This window comes from Panthera uncia (genome assembly GCF_023721935.1).
Source record: "Panthera uncia isolate 11264 chromosome C1 unlocalized genomic scaffold, Puncia_PCG_1.0 HiC_scaffold_4, whole genome shotgun sequence".
NCBI lineage: Eukaryota > Metazoa > Chordata > Mammalia > Carnivora > Felidae > Panthera > Panthera uncia.
The window spans coordinates 88,672,582-88,693,108 of record NW_026057585.1 but is presented as its reverse complement, the minus strand read 5'-3'; the positions used below and the strand labels follow the sequence as shown (position 1 = coordinate 88,693,108).

The window sequence follows — 20,527 nt, the reverse complement described above, 5'->3', positions numbered from 1 at the left end:
CCTCTGCCTCTGCCTCTGCCTCTGCCTCTGCCTCTGCCTCTGCCTCTCCCCGCCCCTCCTGTGCTTACGCGTTCTCTTTCAAAAATAAATAAGCTTAAAATACAGCTTGTGGTTTATAAGACAGATTTATGAGAATTTAAATGAACGTACCTCTCTGCCTCATCAGATGTAACACAGGAAATTGGCATCTTGCTTGGTATTTTTTTATATCATTTTATTTATTTATTATGTATTTTTATTTTTAAGATTACTTATTTTGAGAGAGAGAGAAGGAGTAGGGGAGGGGCAGAGAGAGAGAGGGGACAGAGGATCCCAAGCAGGCTCCACGCTGACAGCAGAGAGCCCGATTTGGGGCTTGAATTCATGAACTGTTGAGATCATTACCTGAGCCGAACAAAGTTGGACACTTAACCAACTGAGCCACCCAAGTGCCCCTATTTTATTTATTTTTAAAGTTTATTTATTTTGAGAGAGAGTATGTGCTCACCAGTGGTGGGAGGGTGGGTGCAGAGAGAGAGGGGGAAAGACAATGCTAAGCAGGCTCTGTGCTGTCAGTATGGAGTCTGATAATGGGGCTTGAACTCATGGAACTGTGAGATCATGACCTGAGACGAAAATCAAGAGTTTTGATTTTCCTGAACGACCCAGGAGCCCCTTGGTATTTTTGAAAAGAAAGATTCTCAGTTTGTCTTTCATTTACAGTGTATGTTGTTGCCTTGGTAATGTAGTGACTTATTTTTTGCTGAAAATGTATGCTTGTATGTGGGCTTTCTGATACAGGCTGGCACATGATTTCATCCTTGAGGGATTTAGGACCAAATTACTGTGTACTGATTCTGAAAAGGCTATTCTTTGGCATATTTTCTTAGAGCTTTAAGAACATATAGCCTGACCTTAAGATTTCTTCTCATTTCTCCATTCGTGGTACAAACCAGTCCTCTAATTTCCCAAACTGAAGAACTTCATCATAATTTACCATCTTCTTAAACCCATCCTCCATCCCCAAACCCATCAACTATTTCTTATTTATTTCCATTCTACTACCCTGGTGCAGATCCTTCATTTAAGTCTTGCATTACTAAAGTAGTTTCTTAGCTGAGTTGGTTTACTTTATCTGGTTACCTTTGGCAATTCGCCTTGCAATATAGGTACAAGATTAATAGCACACAACAAACCTGTTCTTCGTGAGTAAGAAATGGTAGCCTCCCGTGTCCCACCCAGGTTAAATTAAAACTCCTGCTTAGCTTTCAGAATTGGTATGACTTGGACTTATCCGGTGTTTTTGTTTGTTTCTTCCACTTTGCAGGTTGACACTACTTCTACTCTTTCTGTTGATAATTCCGTTTAACTAGAGATTTATTCTCACATTGTTTTAGATCACTGTGCCATATTTACTACTTTTTAAAAAATATATGGCACTTGCAGTTTGTAGTGGAATTTTGTAGCAGCCAGACGATTGCCATTGTGTTCCCTTGTTCTGCTTATAACCAGTAAAATATATAATGTGATATATGATGTATGTAAAGCTATTTAGCGTAATGTTTGGCACAGAGTAGGCATTCAGTAAATTACTGAAATGTTTTGAAGGCATTTAAAGGCAGGGTTTCTTTTTTACCCAGTGTAGTGCTATAACAGGCACTTAAATATATTGCTGACTTTTATAATTAACAGTCCTTTCTTGGAAGAACAGAAGGCTATTGTAACATGCTCTGGGTCCCTACTTGAGTCCTTATGCAGGGAAGATTGGATAAGATCTGTTACGTGCTTGGTGCTTGGGTCCTGTTCTTGAACTGACCCCCCACACATGTGCCAACACAGTTACTATTTAACTCTTTTTGCATTTTTTTTTTTTTTTGTTTTACCCACATTAGAGCACAATGTTTTAACGGTTAGTGGTAATATATGTTTTTAATAGCATTGTGTTACTATGTCGGTACTTTTCACAACTATTTTTAATATGTATAGCATTTCATCCTGTGCTGTATTGTTACTTAACATTTTTCTCTTGCATTAGCTATTTTAATGTTCTGGCATTCCATTGTTTCTTGTTAAAGTAGTTTCTTCATTTTGGGTAGATTATCTGAAGTGGAACTATATTTATTTTAAAAGTTTATTTTGAGAGAGACAGCCTGAGTAGGGGAGGGGCACAGAGCGAGGGAGGGAGAGAACACCAAGCAGGTTCCATGCTGCCAGCACGGAGCCCAACCTGGGGCTCGAACCCACGAAACCTTAAGATCATGACCTGAGCTGAAACCAAGAGTCAAACGCTTAACTGATTGAGCCACCCTGGTGTCCCGGAACTGGAATTACTTTTTTTAAATGGGGACACAAATGTTCTAATTGTTGAAGTACATTGGCAAATTGAGTGCTTGGCATTGTAGTACTAAGGGCGTGAAGTGGAATTATTGAGACACATGATGTGTATGGCTCTTAAAATACGTGTGTAGGGCATTTAAAAAAACTGCCTATGCTCATGAAATAGATGGAGGATTTGGGTGGGTTTGGTTTATCAGGGCTCACTGCTTAGACCAGGTTTGCTGATGGTGTTTTTCTTTTCCTTTTTTTCGAATGGTGTTTTTCTTAATTACTGAGTATGTCTTGGAGATCTTTTGATTTTAGTAGCTGGTTTCATTTTTAAAACCAAAGAAATAATACATGCACCTGAAAACTTCAGTACAAAAGAGAACGGGGGAAAAATGAGTCTGCCTGTTCCAGCTACCCTTGTCCCTTTCCCAGAAGCCACCACTGTTACCTAGCATATGTATCATTATAGTCTCTGCATCTGCATGTGCCTTTGCAGATAGTCTTTTGTGTCTTTGCACCTATAAGTATATATGTATCTCCTCTCCATTAAAAAAACTCAGACATGAGTTGGCACCTTATACACATTGTTCTGTACTTTGTGTTTTAATTTTTTTTTTAACGTTGATTTATTTTTGAGACAGAGACAGAGCATGAACGGCGGAGGGTCAGAGAGAGAGGGAGACACAGAATCGGAAGCAGGCTCCAGGCTCCGAGCCATCAGCCCAGAGCCCGACGCGGGGCTCGAACTCACGGACCGTGAGATCATGACCTGAGCCGAAGTCGGACGCTTAACCGACTGAGCCACCCAGGCGCCCTGTACTTTGTGTTTTAGAAACTTAATACGTTTTGGAGGTTTTCCATGTTCCCCTGTATTAGTTTGCCAGGGCTGCCATAACAAAGACTAGAATAGGTGATTTAAGTAGTAGAATTTATCTCCTGACAGTTCTGGAGACTAGAAGCTTCAGATCAAGGTGTTGGCAGAGCTAGTTTCTTCTGAGGGCTTCTTTCTTGGTTTATAGGTGGCTGATTTTTACTGTCGTCACTTGGCCTTCCCACTTTGTGTACTTATCTCCTTATAAAGACACCAGTCATGTTGGATTAGGGTCCACCAATATGATTTCATTTTACCTTCATTCTCTAAAGGCCCTATTCCAAATACAGTCATATTCTGATATACTGGGGGTTGCGATTTCAACATACAAAGTTTTGGAGGGGGGGGCACAGTTTAGTCCATAACAGGCACTATAGTTCATTCTTTTTAATAGTTGCATAATATTCCTTTGTGTTATCACTTAACAGCCCCCTGTTCACGTGTAGTTTCCTGTCTTTGCTCCTGTAAGCAAGTCTCTGGTAAATATCCTTTGCTTACCTCTTGGCATATTTGGAGAAATGGAGTTACTGGGCCAAAGAATGTACATGTTAAATTATGATAGGTGCTGGCGTAGATGTGGAAGCCTTGTTTCTTACTGTTTTGTTGTTCTGAAAGCAAAAATTTGCCTTGTGTATTATGTCCTAATCTAAAACCAGATTAAAACAAAAATTTTTTAATGTTTATTTTTGAGAGAGAGAGAGAGCGCGCCCAAGCGCGCTTCCACTGGTGTGCATGAGTGGAGGAGGGGCAGAGGGGCAGACACACAATCCCAAGCCGGCTCCAGGCTCCAAGCTGTCAGCAGAGAGCCCAACGTGGGACTTGAACCCACGAACCGCGAGATCATGACCAGGCGCCTCATAAAACCAGATTTTGTTTTGAAGAGAACATGATTGGCTTTCACGTAGCACTTTGATGGAGTTATAAACACAGCCTCCTATACAAGATTGTCTAGATAATCAGATTCTAAATTAATCGATTATCTGGGTTACTTTACAGCGATTAAAAAGAGCTCATATTTGAGTGTTAAGTGCTGAACAGAGGAGTAACTCCGTTAATTCTTACAACCTACGTCAATACTATTTCTGTGTTATTGATGGAGAGACAAAGTCTAAAAGAGGTTGACTAGCTTGCCCAAAGTTGCACAAGAATGGGGATATCAGTGTGGGACTGCTTGACTAGAACGCTTCTATGCTTGACTTCTGTGCTTATGTTGTCTTCCTTGGGCATATTAGAGACCCGATAAATAATTGCATACTTCAGTTATGTTAATTTATCTCTTCTTAAAATAGAGGTGGATTATAACCCTTTCTGTAATATTCTGAATCCTCTGACTACAAATAGGACATTTAGCTTAAACTGTTCTTTGAGATCAGAGTGTGGGGATTTTAGAAAGGATTAACTTTAGCAAGTAAGTCTGTCAGGTAGAAGCGAAGATTTTTCTGAATTTATTATAGTGTTTAGATGCTTTCATTTTAACGGTAGTAGTTCTGATCTTTATCTTAGGGCCATTTTGATTTTTGGAAGTTTTAATTGGGGATGAGAATGCCATATTAGGTGTTTATTCTGTGCCAGGCGATAGGTTAGTTGCTTTTTAGATGTCATCTCTCTTTCTAGCAATTTTGTAAGTTAGATGTTCTTGTGTAGATGAGAAACTTAAGGTGTAGAAGTGAAGTAACTTGCTGGGGTCACACACATTGAAGTGGAGCTAAGATTTGAACCCATATTTGTCTGTCTTTAAAAATCCCATGCCTTTTTTATATTATTAACTTTAGTTAGCAAGGCTTTTAAAAAGTTTTTTTTTTAATTTTATTTTTTTCTTGCCCTTCATATATGCTTGATACTGCATTAGGCACCTTGGGAAGGAGGTAAAGAAGTATAAGCCTAGTTTTTCAGAGAGCTTAAGATCTATTAGAATAAGCACGCGTGAATAAAGCCAGCATGATCAAGTACTCAGTTGCGTGATTTATTTGTTCAGTGAGGGCCTGGTGTGTGCTCAGTGTTGAATTGTTTTCTGGCAATGCAGCAAGCAGAGTCCCTGCCTTTAGAGAGATTTCCTTATTTTTTATATCTCCTTTACTGCATTAAAACAAACAAGATAATTATAGCTTATGACCATACTATAAAGGAAATAAACAGGGTAACTTGAGAGAAGTAAGGAGGTTGGAAGCTGGGTATTGCTATGGATAGTGTGCTCAGGGGAGGGTTTTCTGAGCAGAGGATTATTTGAGCTGAGATCTGAAGAAGTCAGCAGCTTTAAGAGCAGGAGGGGCAGTACTAGCAAGTATAGAGACCTGCGGGAAGGACAAGGCATCTTGGAGGAATAGAAAGAAGGAGCCTGTGTCATTAGAGCAGAGAACTAAGAACTAAGAAGGGCTTTGCCATGGAGGTTCAGAGAGTGGGGGCAGTTTTTGATAGTTTGAATAGTTAGGGAAGGTGTCTCAGATAAGGTAGGAATCTGGGGGTGGAAAGTTAGGATAGAAATAGGATGAGTTGTAAGGCCAGACATCTAGCTTTTGGTGGAGAGGTGATATGAATAAAGGCTTAGGCTTTGAAATAAGTACCAAACCATATTGGATACTTAGTTTATTTTTATTTTATTTTATTTTGTTTATTTTTATTTTTTAGACAGAGGGAGAGCAAGCCAGGTGGGGGAGAGCAGAGGGAGAGAGAGAGAATCCCAGGCAGGCTCCACATTCAGCGCAGAGCTGGACGCGGGGCTCAATCGCACGATTCTGGGATCATGACCTGAGTCGAAATCAGGAGTCAGACGCTCAACCAACTGAGCCACCCTCGGTCCCTCGCGTCTCCCCCTCCCGTATTGGATACTTTAAATAGTAACAGGAATTGGCAATTAGGGCAGAATAAGATGCATAGAAGCTAGTTGAACAATTTTGGTCCTGTTTTTCCCCAGGTTGTCTAGACCTCAGAGCTGTAGCAGATTCAGATTTGAGACTTGGGGATAAGCAAAATGCCCTTATCTTTAGTTATCAATCCTCCCTCCCCCCTCTCTCTTTCTTGTTCTTTTCTTTGCTTTTCTTTTTTCTTTCTTGTTTTTATTTTCAAGTAATCTCTATACCCAATGTGGGGCTCGAACTCACAACCTTGAGATCAAGAGTGTCGTGTTCTGCATACTAAGCCAGCTAGGTGTCCTTAGTTATCTCTTTTGCATGCAACTGAGGGGAACTTTGAATGTGTTTAATATCTCCTTGTCTTTTCTTCATTAAGAGGAAAGAATTAATATTGCCCTCAATTAAGACATCAGAATGGGAAAATTGCATATGAGGGTGTCAGTAATGTTACAAAAGGAAGGTTGTGTGTGTTTTGAGGGGGGGGGGGTGTATGTGTTACTTATTTGTTTATTGTATGGATACTTCACTTAGGATTTTGCCCCAAGAGGACATGAACTTTGTTCCAGGCACAGGGGGGATATGGCTATGTATAGGACAATGCTGGCACATATTAGGTGCTTAATAAAGGTTTATTGAATGAATGAATAAATTTACAAGTCTTGAACCTTAATTTCTAAGTTAAAAAAATTATTCTTGAGAGAGAGAGAGACAGTGCAGGCAGGGGAAGGGCAGAGAGAGAGAGAGAGAGAGAGAGAGGGAGGGAGACACAGAATCCAAAGCAGGCTCCAGGCTCTGAGCTGTCTGGCACAGAGCCTGATGTGGGGCTCGAACTCACGAACCGCGAGATCATGACCTGAGCTGAGGTTGGATGCTTAACCGACTGAGCCATCCAGGCGCCCCTTGAACCTTACTTTCTGAGTGGAGAAGTCACTTCCTATGTGGAAAAGTAGATCAAGACTTATCAACTAAGCGAAATAAGTCAGAGAAAGACAGATACCATATGATTTCACTCATATGTGGAATTTAAAAAACAAAACAGATGAACATATGGGAGGGATGAACAAGAGAGAGGGAAACAAACTGTAAGAGACCCTTAACGATGGAGGACAAACTGAGGGTTGATGGAGGGGCCGTGGGTGGGGGATGGGCTAGATGGGTGATGGAGATGAAGGAGGACACTTGTGATGAGCACTGGGTGTTGTGCATTGTATGTTAATTGACTAGAATTTAAATAAAAATTTGAAGAAGAAATATAAAATCACCTTTCAAGTAAGTTTGGGGGCACCTGAGTGTGGCTCAGTTAAGTGTCCAGTTTCGGCTCAGATCATGATCTCACGATTTGTAAGTTGGAGCCCCGCGTCTGGCTCTCTGCTGTCAGTGCAGAGCCTGCTTCGGATCCTCTGTCCCTCTCTCTCTCTGCCCCTCCCTTGCTTGTTCTCTCTCTCTCTCTCTCTCTCTCTCTCAGAAATAAACATTAAAAAAAAAAGTTTGTGTTCTTGCACCTGACTTTAAGATCCAAAAATTATTTTTTCGCCAAGTTGTGCCTTTCCTCTTGGAGTCAAGTTGAGCACAACACTACTGGTGCCTGTTTACGCTGTGAAGTGGCTGCTGTTCCGGAGACCACGCCGGAGACTTTCTCACTGTGGAGCAGGTAGTGCCCTGTGAACATGCGATCTCTGGAGAAAGCCCTGTAGTTTTACCTGCTGATGCTGTCTGTCTTGTTGGAGAAGAAATTTTGGATGTCCCCCGCACCCCCGCCAAATTGACAAGTTTTGACTATTTTGAGGGAAAATCTTATTGCAATTTCTATTCTCTTCTAACTGAGAGAATACTCTTGGGGTGCCTGGATGGCTCACTGGGTTGAGTGGCTGACTCTTGATTTCGGTTCAGGTCATGATCTTGGGGCTGTGGGATCGAGCCCTGAGTCACACTGAGTGTGGAACCTGTTTAAGATTCGCTCTCTCCCGGTGCCTGGGTGGCTCAGTCGGTTAAGTGCCCGACTCTTGGTTTCGGTTCAGGTCATGATCTCATGGTTTATGAGTTCAAGCCCTGCATTGGGCTCCGTGCTGACAGCATGGAGCCTGCTTGGGATTCTCTCTCTCCCTCTCTCTTTCTCTGCCCCTCCCCCGCTCATTCTGTCTCTCTCTCTCTCAAAAATAAATAAATGAACTTAACAAAAAAAGATTCTCTCTCCCTCTCTCTCTCTCTCTCTCTCTTTGTCCCTCTCCTTAAGATCCTATTTCTCTCGGTCCCTCTCCTCTGCTTTGTGTCTCTCCCTCAAAAAAAAAAAAAAAAAAAAAAAATAATACTCATACATTATTACATACTCTTCAGTTTTACCAAATTAATTTGAAATGTTAAATTTAAAAATTACGTATCTTATTTAACTGTTTACTAATGGGATTTTTAAATGTTATTTTTTTGGTCCCAAGTGCAGTATACAAGGATGACTGTGGCTAGTATCCCTTTGTTTTTGCCAATTTGAGGAAGGAAAACTCAACATTATAGTAAAAGTAAGGACTTGACATTCTTATCGGATCAGACATTTTGGAATGAAGTCATTTTCAGAAATGAAGCTGATACAACACACTTGTAGCACTGTTGAAAATATCTGTTAACCACACAGACTTGCAGTCTTTGACTTTGAGTGCTGCCTGCTAGCACTTTTCCCCGACAGTTGCTTCTTTTTTATCATTTGAGGACCCATAGAACCTTAGTTTGATACCCCCCTTCTCTCTCATGTACTTTGTGATTTCACATGTATCAGTTTTTTTCATTAAGCGGCAGAAAATGGAGGAATTTGAATAATTCGCTTTAATGAGTGTGTTAATAATGTATTTAATTGAAAGCTGGAGATATTAGGAGTTTTGCAGCCATTCTGTGTGAGAGAACTATGTAGAACTCAAGATGCTCTTGTGTATTTGTCAAAAACCCAAAGATATTTTTGTTTTATGCAGCATCTGAAACGTACAAAAGCCGTAGCAGTGCTGTTATCACTTACATTCTGCCTGGGCCTCCTTCTCTGATTTCTTTGACTGTCTTTTGGTAAAATATCTACGAATTTCACCAGTCTCAAAAATCAGCAAGAGAAAAGCAACAACAAGGCTCTTGGACACATACCATGGAGACCTTGTCCTTTAAATTTCTGCTATGATTTAATTCTAGGGGTAAATAAGTAGAATTTTTGGGGGGGGGGGGAATAAGGTTACCTACAGCTTTTCAAGGATAGAACAAAATATGTTTTGAAAAGTTAAGATTTTTATTAGCCTTAGTACTTTAAAGCAGAAAAAATTAATAATACATAATTTCTCTCATTTTTACATGCTCGCCGTAGGGAGTCATGTTGCTTACCACCTTTCTTTATGGTAGGATTCTGGCCTTCACTAATTTCTTCCTGTTAGAATAGACACCTAGAAGACGGAACCATAAATGAACTAAAACAACCAATTTCTAGAGAAGATGTGCTAGCTAGCTGGCTTGGGAGTGAGGAGGAGAAGGTGGAAAAAAATCTTTAAAATTGTTTCAGGAGGATTTTCAATAAGGAAAAATTTTGAGTAATAACATATTTAAGACCGCACATTCTTACTTCATCCCTACTCTAGTAATTAGTCTAAGAAACTAAGCTGTTTACATACAAAAACTGAAATTCACAACAAAATGGTTATATCTCACAAAGCTCGGTCAATCAAGTAAACAAAGTCTGGGACTTTATCTTACTTTCCTTACATGTTAATATGTTAGCCCAGTATTGTTTTATGGATGCTGGCAGAAGACAGGAGATTCCTGGGTCAGAGACAAAGCGTTTATATATAGTAAAGGCACAGCCGGCAGCAGATCAATGTCTGTGTTGCTTCCCTGTGCCCCTAAGACTTCCATGTGGGGGATGCAAGGGGTTTGTGTCACATCTGAGGAGCATTGAGCCTAGGGAACCCGCTATTTAATAACAAGTAGGAGGTAAGCCTACTCTTTGTCTTAGAGGGAGACATTACTGTAATTCTTCAAGGTCTTTTGCTGCTAACATAACCCTACAGCATGGCCTGGGTGGGGTGGTCAGGACCTTGCATTTTTAGCATACCCAGTAAGATGTATAGGAGCACGAGAGACCCATGGGGGACTGTCTTTTCCAATACAAGGCTGTCTGCTTTTTAGTAGTTGAAAGATATTTTACAGAATTCTAATTCAAATTGGAATGGATACACTTACTGAGAACTGAGGCAAACTGCTGATCATATTAAGCTTCTTTGGGATTTTTATGAGGGCAAATGATTTTGAGCAGTAGCTGTATTACTTTGACTTTTTGAATGCCAAAGTTTTGTGAGATTATTTGCTGTTTACTGAGGACTCTGAAAACAAATTTTAAAGTTCGAAAAGAACTGTTTTTATGTGGTTTGTTCTTTATTTGCCTGAAGTCCAAAGAATATCAGGAAAAGAATATCAAGATACGTGGGTGTTAACAATCTGGCGTTGGGGTAAGTCCTTTGCTTTTAGGCCAGAATATCTGCAAAATGATGGGGTTAAGTTAGTTCATGAAAGGGTATTTCAATCCTAAATAAAATTATTTATTTTGCTTTTATGTAATATTGGGTGCACTCATATAATTGAGCTCTCTTAAGTTTCATTTCGAGCTTAACATTTATTTCAAGGTTTATTTTATTTTTTTATTTATTTAAAAAATTTTTTTTAAGTTTATTCTTTTTTGAAAGACAGAGAGAGACAGAGCACAAGCAGGGGTGGGGCAGAGAGAGAGGGGGACACAGAATCGGAAGCAGGCTCCAGGCTCTGAGCTGTCAGCACAGAGCCCGATGCGGGGCTCGAAGTCACGAACCGTGAGATATGACCTGAGCCGACGTCGGAAGCTCATCCGAGTGAGCCACCCAGGCGCCCCTATTTCAAGGTTTAAAAACAGTGTATTGTTTTGGGCGAGAAAGGTAATTATGATGGAGGTGTAATAGGATTTTGAGTAGGACTTTCTAAACAATACTGTATTTTTAATTCAACATATACGGTCAGTTATATCCTTTTTGGTCTGACTCAAAACCAAAGTGATACGTTAGAACACCTTTATACATGTGAATGCATGGGATAGGATCCATCTTTGTAGTTTTGAGTCCCTTGGATTACTTAATCATGTGGGCAGATGTTTTAAAAATTACGCTTTGCATATGCTACTATAACTGATGTGGCCCTCAATTACATTAGCATAAACTCTTGTGTGATTGGAAGGAGTCATTATGAAAGATAAAAGACACTCCTGTCATCTAGGAAATTCCAGGGGTTTTAGGAGCTGTGTACCAGGAACCCAGGAGAAAGACCAAATACTTATTTTTACCACAGTGAAATTACCGAAAATTTTACTTGACTTATTTTATTTATTTATTTATTTTTTACTTGCTTTTCATTCACTTTGTTTATTGTTAATATTTGACATAGTTTTCTAATCTGACTGAGAATACTCATTTTTGCAAGACTTACTCTTCAGATCTTTTCGTGCAACTATTTTGTGCTTTGTGCCTAGAATGAACCACAGGGCGCGGGGCTTCTCTAGCCAGGAGCCTTCCCCCATACAGATCTTTTCCCTGGGATTGGATTGTCTGATGGAGTTCAGCTGGGCAACCAGCCAATGATGATACTACAGAGAGGATTCCATAACTTCTTTAAATTTAGAGCTCAAGGACCCCAGAAAACTTAAAGGGGTTATAGTCCTGAGATTCTCAAGAGGGAATTGGACCTCCAAAGCATCTGGGTGTTAGTGTCACTGTCAGATGAACAGTGGGTACTGGGAAGGAATGTAGAAGATATACCTTATTTCACAATTTAGTTTTCTTAGGATTGGCAGAATACCTTAAAAAAATATTTTTAGGGGCGCCTGGGTGGCTCGGTCGGTTTAGCGTCCGACGTCAGCTCAGGTCACGATCTCACACTCCGTGAGTTTGAGCCCCGCGTCGGGCTCTGTGCTGACAGCTCAGAGCCTGGAGCCCGCTTCGGATTCTGTGTCTCCTTCCCTGTCTCTGCCCCTCCCCTGCTCATGCTCTGTCTCTCTCTGTCTCAAAAATAAATAAAAACATTAAAAAAAATTTTGTTTTAATATTTTCAATTTTGAGAGACAGAGCATGAGCAGGGGAGGGGCAGAGTGAGAGAGGGAGACACAGAATCCGAAGCGGGCTCCAGGCTCTGAGCTGTCAGCACAGAGCTGGACATGCGGGGGCTTGAACCCATGAACCGTGAGATCATGACCTGAGCTGACGCTGGATGCTTAACTGACTGAGCCACCCAGTTACCCCTGGCAGAATCACTTTTTATGCCCAGCCCCAGTTTTAAGTGCTGATATGATTGAACTTCAGTATTAAAGAGGTAGAGTGTTTAAGATGCAAAATAACTTTGCTGGCCACTCCGGATAGCAAAACAGTAATTGGTACCGCATAGCCTCTTTGCTGTTACAGTGAGTTGATACTTTTAAAAAGGAAGCTAACATAGGATATACAGACGTTGTCTGACCTAGTTATTTCTATGTCGTTGAAGCTGGCGTTGTAGGTACTGCAAAGCCAAAGTCTTTTCCCTGGTTGCTTGCTCCTTCCCCATCTCTGGGTCATCTGCTGACATTCTATTTTATGATTATTATTATATTAAACTTTTTTTTATTCATTTTCGAGAGAGAGAGGGGGAGGGAAGAGAGGGAGAACGTGAGCGGGATTGGGGCAGAGAGAGGGAGACATAGAATCCGAAGCAGGCTTCAGACTCCTAGCTGTCAGGACAGAGCCCGACGTGTGGGGCTTGAACCCACAAACCGTGAGATCATGATCTGAGCCGAAGTTGGACACTTAACCGACTGAGTCACCTAGGCACCACCCTGACATTTTAATAAATGAAATTATTAGTAATACATGTCAAATGCTTTGTAGAGTAGTCTTAATTAAATTGCAACTTTACTCATTAAAGTGACCACTTTTGCAGTATAGCTCTAAATTTGACTGCATTTGTAGTAAGAACAATGAGTACTGTAATTACTTTGGAAATAAAAATAAATTATATGCTCCTAAGCAGGTTGGAATTGTTGCTCTTTTAAAATTTATATTGATTTAAAGGTGCCTTTAATCATTCAAGAGTAATAGTTAACATTTAGTAAACATTTACCGTATGCCAGGCACTGTTCTAAATTCTTTACATGTATTATCTTATTCAGTCAATGTACCCTGTGAAGAAGGTCTTCTAACTGTTGTCATTTTTAGGTAAGGGAAGATAGCCACAGAGAAGTTAAATAACCCGCCTATGGTCACATAGCTGGAGTGGTAGAGCCAGGGTGACTCTTGATCCAGTGCTTTCAACAGGGGACCCATAACCATTTTCCAACAGATTGCTGAGCTTAGGTCAGAAAGCCTAAGAAATGGAAGATTTATGGGTATATAGAAAGGGGAAGAGCAAAATCTTACTGATTCTCTCTTCTTCCCTTCTCCCCAGTAAAATTCAGTAGTTGTCTGTAGGGTAAAGAAATAGGAAGTGAACTGAATTCCTGTTTCTTGGTTCCTCCTCTCCCTTCCTCTTCCCAGTGTTGGCAACTATCAGAGGTTTATTCTTGCCACTGCATTTGCAGTGATCATGTTTGTTTTTAAAACACTGTCATTTCTCAGGAGAGGGACTTGGAGCAGGGACTTGGCAGTCATACTGTTTGGGTTTAAATTCCAGTTCTGCCATTTACTGGCTGAGAAATCTTGGCCTACTTCACTTTACTGAGACTCACTTTTCTTACCTGCAAAATGGGGATAATATAGTACATACCTCATAGGGTTGTTGGGAGGATGAAATGTACAAAAATGTGTAATGTGTTTAGAACAGTATATAGCACATAGTAAGTGCTATATATATAAGTGTTTGCTCCTATCATTATTATTTGAGAAGACTTTTTAGATTGAAGCAGTAATTGGAAGCACCTCTGAACTATCTTGGTTCATGATCTTTCAATATCTAATGTGAGTTTTTTATTACTAAATATGTAAAATGCCTGTTTGATACAGTTAATTCATGTTGGTAATTTTTATTCTACTTAAACATTTTTTTAAAACGTTTATTTATTTATTTTCTTAATGTTTATTTTTTGAGAGAGAGACAGAGACAGAGCATGAGCGGGGGAGGGGCAGAGATTGAGAGAGACACAGAGTCCGAAACAGGCTCCAGGCTCTGAGCTATCAGCACAGAGTCCAACATGGGGCTCGAACTCACAAACCATGAGATCATGACCTGAGCTGAAGTCGAATACTTAACTGACTGAGCCATCCAGGTGCCCCTAAAACGTTTATTTTTGAGACAGAGAGAGAGCGAGGGATGGGAGTAAAGAGAGGGAGACACATATTCTGAAGCAGGCTCCAGGCTCTGACCCGTCAGCACAGATCCCAATGCGGGGCTCGAACTCACAAACCATGAGATCATGATCTGACCTAAGCTGATGTCAGATGCTTAAGCGACTGAGCCACCCAGGTGTCCCCGTCCTACTTTAAGAAATTCACTTCTAGGTGACCTAAAATGCCAGTAATGTTTATCTTAGCTTAGATTCTTGTGTTACTGGTATTCCTCATCTTGCTATCATACAAGATAGCAGTTCTCAAGCTTCATTGTACATTGGAATTACATAGGGAGTATTGAGTTCTGAGTTATTAGATGTGGAGTGAGGGTCCGAGAATCTGAATTGTTAATCCATTCCAGGTAATTCTGGTGGTCTGCTAATTTTGGAATTGCTAGTTTAGAGACTAAATTCAAACATGTACACAGTGATGGTTTGTAAACTAAAAAAAAAATTTTTTATTCGGCAATTCACAATAGTGATCAGGTCTGTTCTTGTACCTAAATAATTTTGTTAATACCTGTTAAAGAACTTGATTTTTAGGAACCACTCTGTAAAATATAGAAATAAGATACAGGAAATACAGAAAAATGATACAGAAGTCTTCAGGTGAATAAGAAACATTTGGGTGGATTTCTCATTTAATTTTTGTGTGTGTGTCATTAGCTAAGTAGCAAGTATATTCAGTTCATTTTAACCTGTTTTTTGGTGTACCTGCTGGGGGCAAAGTGTGAAGAGTTTTCATTAGGTAATCGCTAAAGAGAGAAGAAAGTACAGTGTAAGTTTTGACCCATTGGATGAAAATAGGTGTGAAATAGGATTGATTTAACCAGTGCACTTGGTAGATGAACTCATGTATTTTGAGTATGTGCTGTGAGGTCCTTTTATGTTCTTTAATCTGCATAACAACTGTGCAAGGTGTTGACATAATGAGTTCTGTTTTACAAATGAGAACATTGAGTCAAAAGAGATTAAGAACCTTGCCCAGGTCACTAGTAAGCGCAGAGCAGAGATTAAAACCCAGGGTTTTTGTGACTTCAAAGTTAAGAAAATTATTATTATTTATGTGTCTATGTATTTTATAGTTTATAAAAATAGTTTATAGTATATATATAGTGTATAGTTTATAGTTATTTATAGTTTATGTATTTTGGATATTCCTTCTAGCTTTTTAGGCAGGACACACAAAGGTCCCAGTTGGCTTGCCTGTTTCTCCTGCTGGGACAGGCAAAAATACACACTTCTAAAAGTTCTCAAAGTAGTACTGTTTGTTTAACGATTGAGCCAAACTCTGTGCAGAGCACATCTCTGTTATATGGATCCATTACCTTCCATTGGAAAATCTTAAAGATCACCCTCAGAAAATTTGTCATTTAGGGGCACCTGGGTAACTTAGTTGGTTAAGCATCCATCCAACTCTTGGTTTCAGCTCAGGTCATGCATGATCTCATGGTTCCTTGAGTTCAAGCCTATATGTTGGCCGTGTGGACCCTGCTTGGCATTCTCTCTTTCTCCTCTCTCTTCCCTGCCCTCTCTCATGTGTGCTGTCTCTCTCAAAATAAACTTCAAAAAAAAAATTTGTTATTTTCATGAATTTGTGTTTAATGCAGAGAGATTTATGAGCCTGTTTGAAATATTGCTACCTTTGTTCCTATACTTACATTGTAGATTTCTTGTACTACAAATTGTGTTGTATTCATATGTTTTACTTTACAGTTGAAAGTTTTCTGGTGGCCATCATGAACTCATTTTTAACATTTTCTTATTCTTGCTGGTATCAGAGAAAGGTGCTGCATTTAATAGGTTGCCATAGAAAGAACCAATCTATTGTGTAATCTATTTGTGATGGGCTGCTGTGAAAATAGTTAATTTATAATACAAAAAAGGAATTCAGTGCAGATCAGATTTAAATTCTTTTTAAATGCAGTTACTAATGAAAGCTCTTCTTTGGAATGTTTTAGACCAGCTGCGACCTTCTCCGTCGCAGCTTGTGATAGTTGTGATTTAGCTCATGTGGCAGTCATATTCATGGCTCTAATCATGGGAACTTCTTGTTCTCACTTTCTTCTTTCTTATTCCCTGGGAAATTTATGTATGTATATATGTAAGTATGTATATTTTTGAGAGAGAGGGGGTGTGCGCGGGTGGGGGAGGGGCAGAGAGAGAGAAGGGAGATGGAGGTCCAAAGCGGGCTCTGCGCGGACACCAGCGACCCCGATGGTGGGGCTCAGACTCATGAACCGAGATAATGATTCTCAACTGAGTGCCCCTCCCTAGGGAATCTTAATGAAAACTTCAAGAAACTTCCACTAGAAGTTTCAAGCTTATAAACGGCCTGTTGATTTTGTATTTGTTTGTTAGTATGGGTTTTAAGTCTTAAAAGAGAATGCCAGCTATTGAATGAAGATGAGGAGCTTCATATTTAGGGATGACAATTCATTTGATTTCAACCACAATTAAAATTTACAAGGAGCAGTTTTCTTAGATGTTTTTGAGACAAAGTCTCAAAAGTGGTCAGCTTTACTGTAAAGTTACTTGATAAATCTAGATATTACTAAATTAGTGATTCTGAGACATTTTCTCCCACATTTAATGCCTCTAAATTTAGGATATATTTAAAAATCATTGGCTTCTTAGAGTCTGTGAAATATAGTAATTAGGATATCAGTTCTGCTGCTGTCACAGAGAAATTCAGAATACTAGGGACTTAATGAAAGAGAAGTTTCTTCCTTTCTTGTGTAAAAGCCCTGGAGGCAATCCAGGGCTGACCCTTCCTATTTTGTGACTCATCCTTAACATCTCAGTTGTGTCTTGTGGTTCGTCGTGGCTGCTTCAGCCCTCATTATCATGTCTGCATTCTAGCCTGCAGGCTGCAACAGGGAGACTGTGCCCCTTGGTATTAGGGCTAGTCTCGAACGTTGCATCCATCAGTCATTTCCACTCCCGTTAATCACAGTGGTCACTTCGAGCTGCAGAGGAATTGAGGAAATGTAGTCTTTTTACTGGGGACCATGTGCTTAATTAAAAATTCTTATTACTAAAGAAGAAAGGAAGAATTGGCAGACCACTAGAAGTCTCTGCCACAGTGGTCAAATATTACTTTTTGCCAGTGTTTATGATTAAACTCTACATTAAAAAAAAAAAATCTCCTGAGGGCACCTGGGTGGCCTAGTGGTTGAGCATCTGATTTCTGCTCAGGTCTTGGGATCCAGCCCCACGTTGAGCGTGGAGCCTGCTTGGGAGTCTCGCTCCCTGTCTTTTCTGTCCTTCCCCCTGCTTGTGCATGCATGCAAATACACACACACACACACACTCTCTCTCTCTCTCTCTCTCTCTCAAAAAAAAAAAAAAAGATCACCCAGTAATAATGGTCAAGAGAAATAGAAGGTATTTGAGAACTGAACTTGAAATATATTTGTAGGCACCTGGAAAATAGTCTGTAGAGTGAACAGAACTCTCTGCTTACCTTTCCTTCACTGTCAATTGAAAAGAAATTCTACAGAAGACCTTATTTTTTTAGCAGAACATTATTCTTTTTTTCAGAGGTGGATTCAGGAACCATAAGATGATAGCTGTTTCTATTTCCTCTGCTTTATTATTATGTAAAAGACATTCTTTAGGAGTAATTCTCTGTAATTAGTACTCCCATGTGCTTGATTATTTTGGTAAATCTTGATTTAGTTTAGGGATTAAGATCTTTAACTAGTAATGCTGTACTAGTATGACTGCATTAGTGCATTATAGGGAAAAGAGAAGGAACAAGATAAAAGGAGGTTAAATAAAGATAAATATAATCAGGAAGATTTTGATGAGGAATGGGAGAGTGTATATTTCCTGTAAGTTACTCCTTGTATACAGAGATGTTAACAGGCATTTGTAACTCATGATCAAGAGTTGTGATGCTTACTGCATAGGCATGGCATCCAACCCAGAGTTAGATGGTTCTGACGTTTTTGTGTTTAGTAAGGTGGCACCTCTAGCCAACAAGAAATTGCATCCCCTTCAGGATTATAATTGAAATAGGACTTTGTCTTAAAATGTAGGTATACAGGGCATGAAGTTTCTTTTTTATTCTCCCAAAAAGACTTAGAAGTTTTCATTGACTCTAAGATGTCATTTATCCTAATTTCTTAGATGTCAAAATGTGGGGAAAAAAATGACTGGCAGTGATTTTAAGAAACTTTCAGTAAAGACATGTTCTGATTTTAGAGATGTTTAAATGTGAAAACAAGCATCTCGGAATTGATGAAATATAATAAATCTTTGGTACTTTTGTAATCGATAGCTTCTTAGAAAGGACTACAGTAAGAGAAGCTAAAGTAATTATATCTGTTTATAAGTCAGTATTCTGTAGAGTGATCGGACTCTTCATTATAAAAGTGTAGGTTTTGGCCTCTTCATGCCATGAATATTGAATTAGTAACTAGGCCACCTGGTGTTAAAATACGTGCTGAGACCGGGGATCATCGTGATCTTTGTTCAGTTCCTCATTCTGCTCTTCTTTTACAAGGGGTTGGTGGCGATACTCTGTAGCTCGTTGGTTATAGCTCTAAGGTTGGATAAACGGACCATTCTTTAAAGCAGTGATTTCCTATTGCAGTCTGGCACATATCATGTTTATGCACACACATGTACGTGCATTTGTGTGCACATACAACTGAAGGAAAAATTTCACACAATCACACTTGTTGGCACACTCTACGTGGGATTCATTCTGAAATAGCCTCTTCTCTTTCATTATAGAAATAAATATGCTACTCTTTATACTACTTTGGATTAAAAAAAAACCCCACTTATATGGAAAACAAAGGGATCAGAGACTTAGAAATTTGACTCTTACTTATTACTGTGATTTTGAGCTAGTCACTGTTTCTCTTTTTAGGCTCTTTCGGCCATAGCAGTTGGGGTGCTGGTTCTCTTCTTGCTCTGAATGAGCAAACCTGTTGCTAGTTGAAGAAAAAAAAATACACAACTACAAATGAAACAAATATTTTTCTTCTTTTTTGTAGGTCATCATTGAATTTGAAATATTTAAAGTGGATACGAAACTGTTTCAGCAATGCAGACAATTAAGTGTGTTGTTGTGGGCGATGGTGCCGTTGGTAAAACCTGTCTCCTGATATCCTACACAACAAATAAATTTCCATCGGAGTATGTACCGACTGTAAGTATAAAGGCTTCCATCATCTGTTGGTGAAATACGATCTCTTTTGATATCTTTTGAAAACTATGTGTGTGCTCAAGATTTCTCTGTTGTCTGCCTTTGTGCCCTGTTTTTAAAGATCTTCTGATGGGTATGTTATATACACTTTAAAATTAATAGCTGAAAAAAATCAGTGAAAATGCTGAAAAGGTGACACAGGGGTGTGCAAGAAGTTCTGGGAGGCAAAACTCCAATAGACAAGATTCTAAAGAGCGGTGGTCTCAGTTTGGGGAAGTATGCCCTGTATCTTGGAATGAAGTGACTTTCTTTTTGATAACTTGGCCAATGAGTAGTCAGTGCTTGGAGGTCTTCTGGGATGCTTTTTGGGGTCTTGTAACTTCAGAGAAAGTATGTGTCTCCACTTACTCTCCTTAGAGGATAGAAGAGAATCTCACGGAGCTGTTGGCTTAGCAATAATGGAGCTGCAAACTGGTATTTAAGGGCAGAGAACTGTTTTGGTTATGAGGACATTAACAGAAGCCTTTGGGGTCCTCTCCCACAAATGTTTTTTATCAGCTCCTTAGAAGAGTAGAGGGAAAATGGGAATAATAAAGATCATGACGTGAGAGAAGAGTTAGAGTAATACTTGTGAAAGAATGTGTTTGGGGATCCAGTGTTTGTCCCAGGTTGGGTGACCCAACCCAGTGGTATAATTATGTTAAACACAGATTTTCCTTCAGTGGTGGGGGTGAGCGAGGGTTGGCCTGGCTTGGCAGTGACCACCTCTGTTAAGTGAGCTATTTTAGGAGTTATAAAGAACCTATGCATGATTAATATGGGATTTGTTTGGAAGTAAAGGGAAGAAAATGTCTGAATACTTCAGGTTAATCTTGAGAGACATGAGCATTGTTAAGAGGGTGAATGAATACAGGTTAAAGTTTTGGTAATTATGTTTAATAGAATTGACAATCTGTAATGTCCTGAGGTAGACACAATGATTGAGGTAGGTCAAGGCTGTAGGAAGAAAT

General features: G+C 39.6%; 1 protein-coding gene across 2 annotated transcripts in view; it reads left to right on the top strand.

Annotated features, from left to right (window-relative positions):
* CDC42 (cell division cycle 42) overlaps positions 1-20,527 on the top strand; it is a 52,702-nt gene that overhangs the window by 11,866 nt on the left and 20,309 nt on the right. For both annotated transcript variants that reach the window (XM_049617862.1, XM_049617863.1), the window contains exon 2: positions 19,366-19,520. In XM_049617862.1, coding sequence (XP_049473819.1) covers positions 19,416-19,520 — 105 coding nt within the window. In that variant the 5' untranslated portion in view covers positions 19,366-19,415. The remainder of the gene's footprint in view (positions 1-19,365; positions 19,521-20,527) is intronic.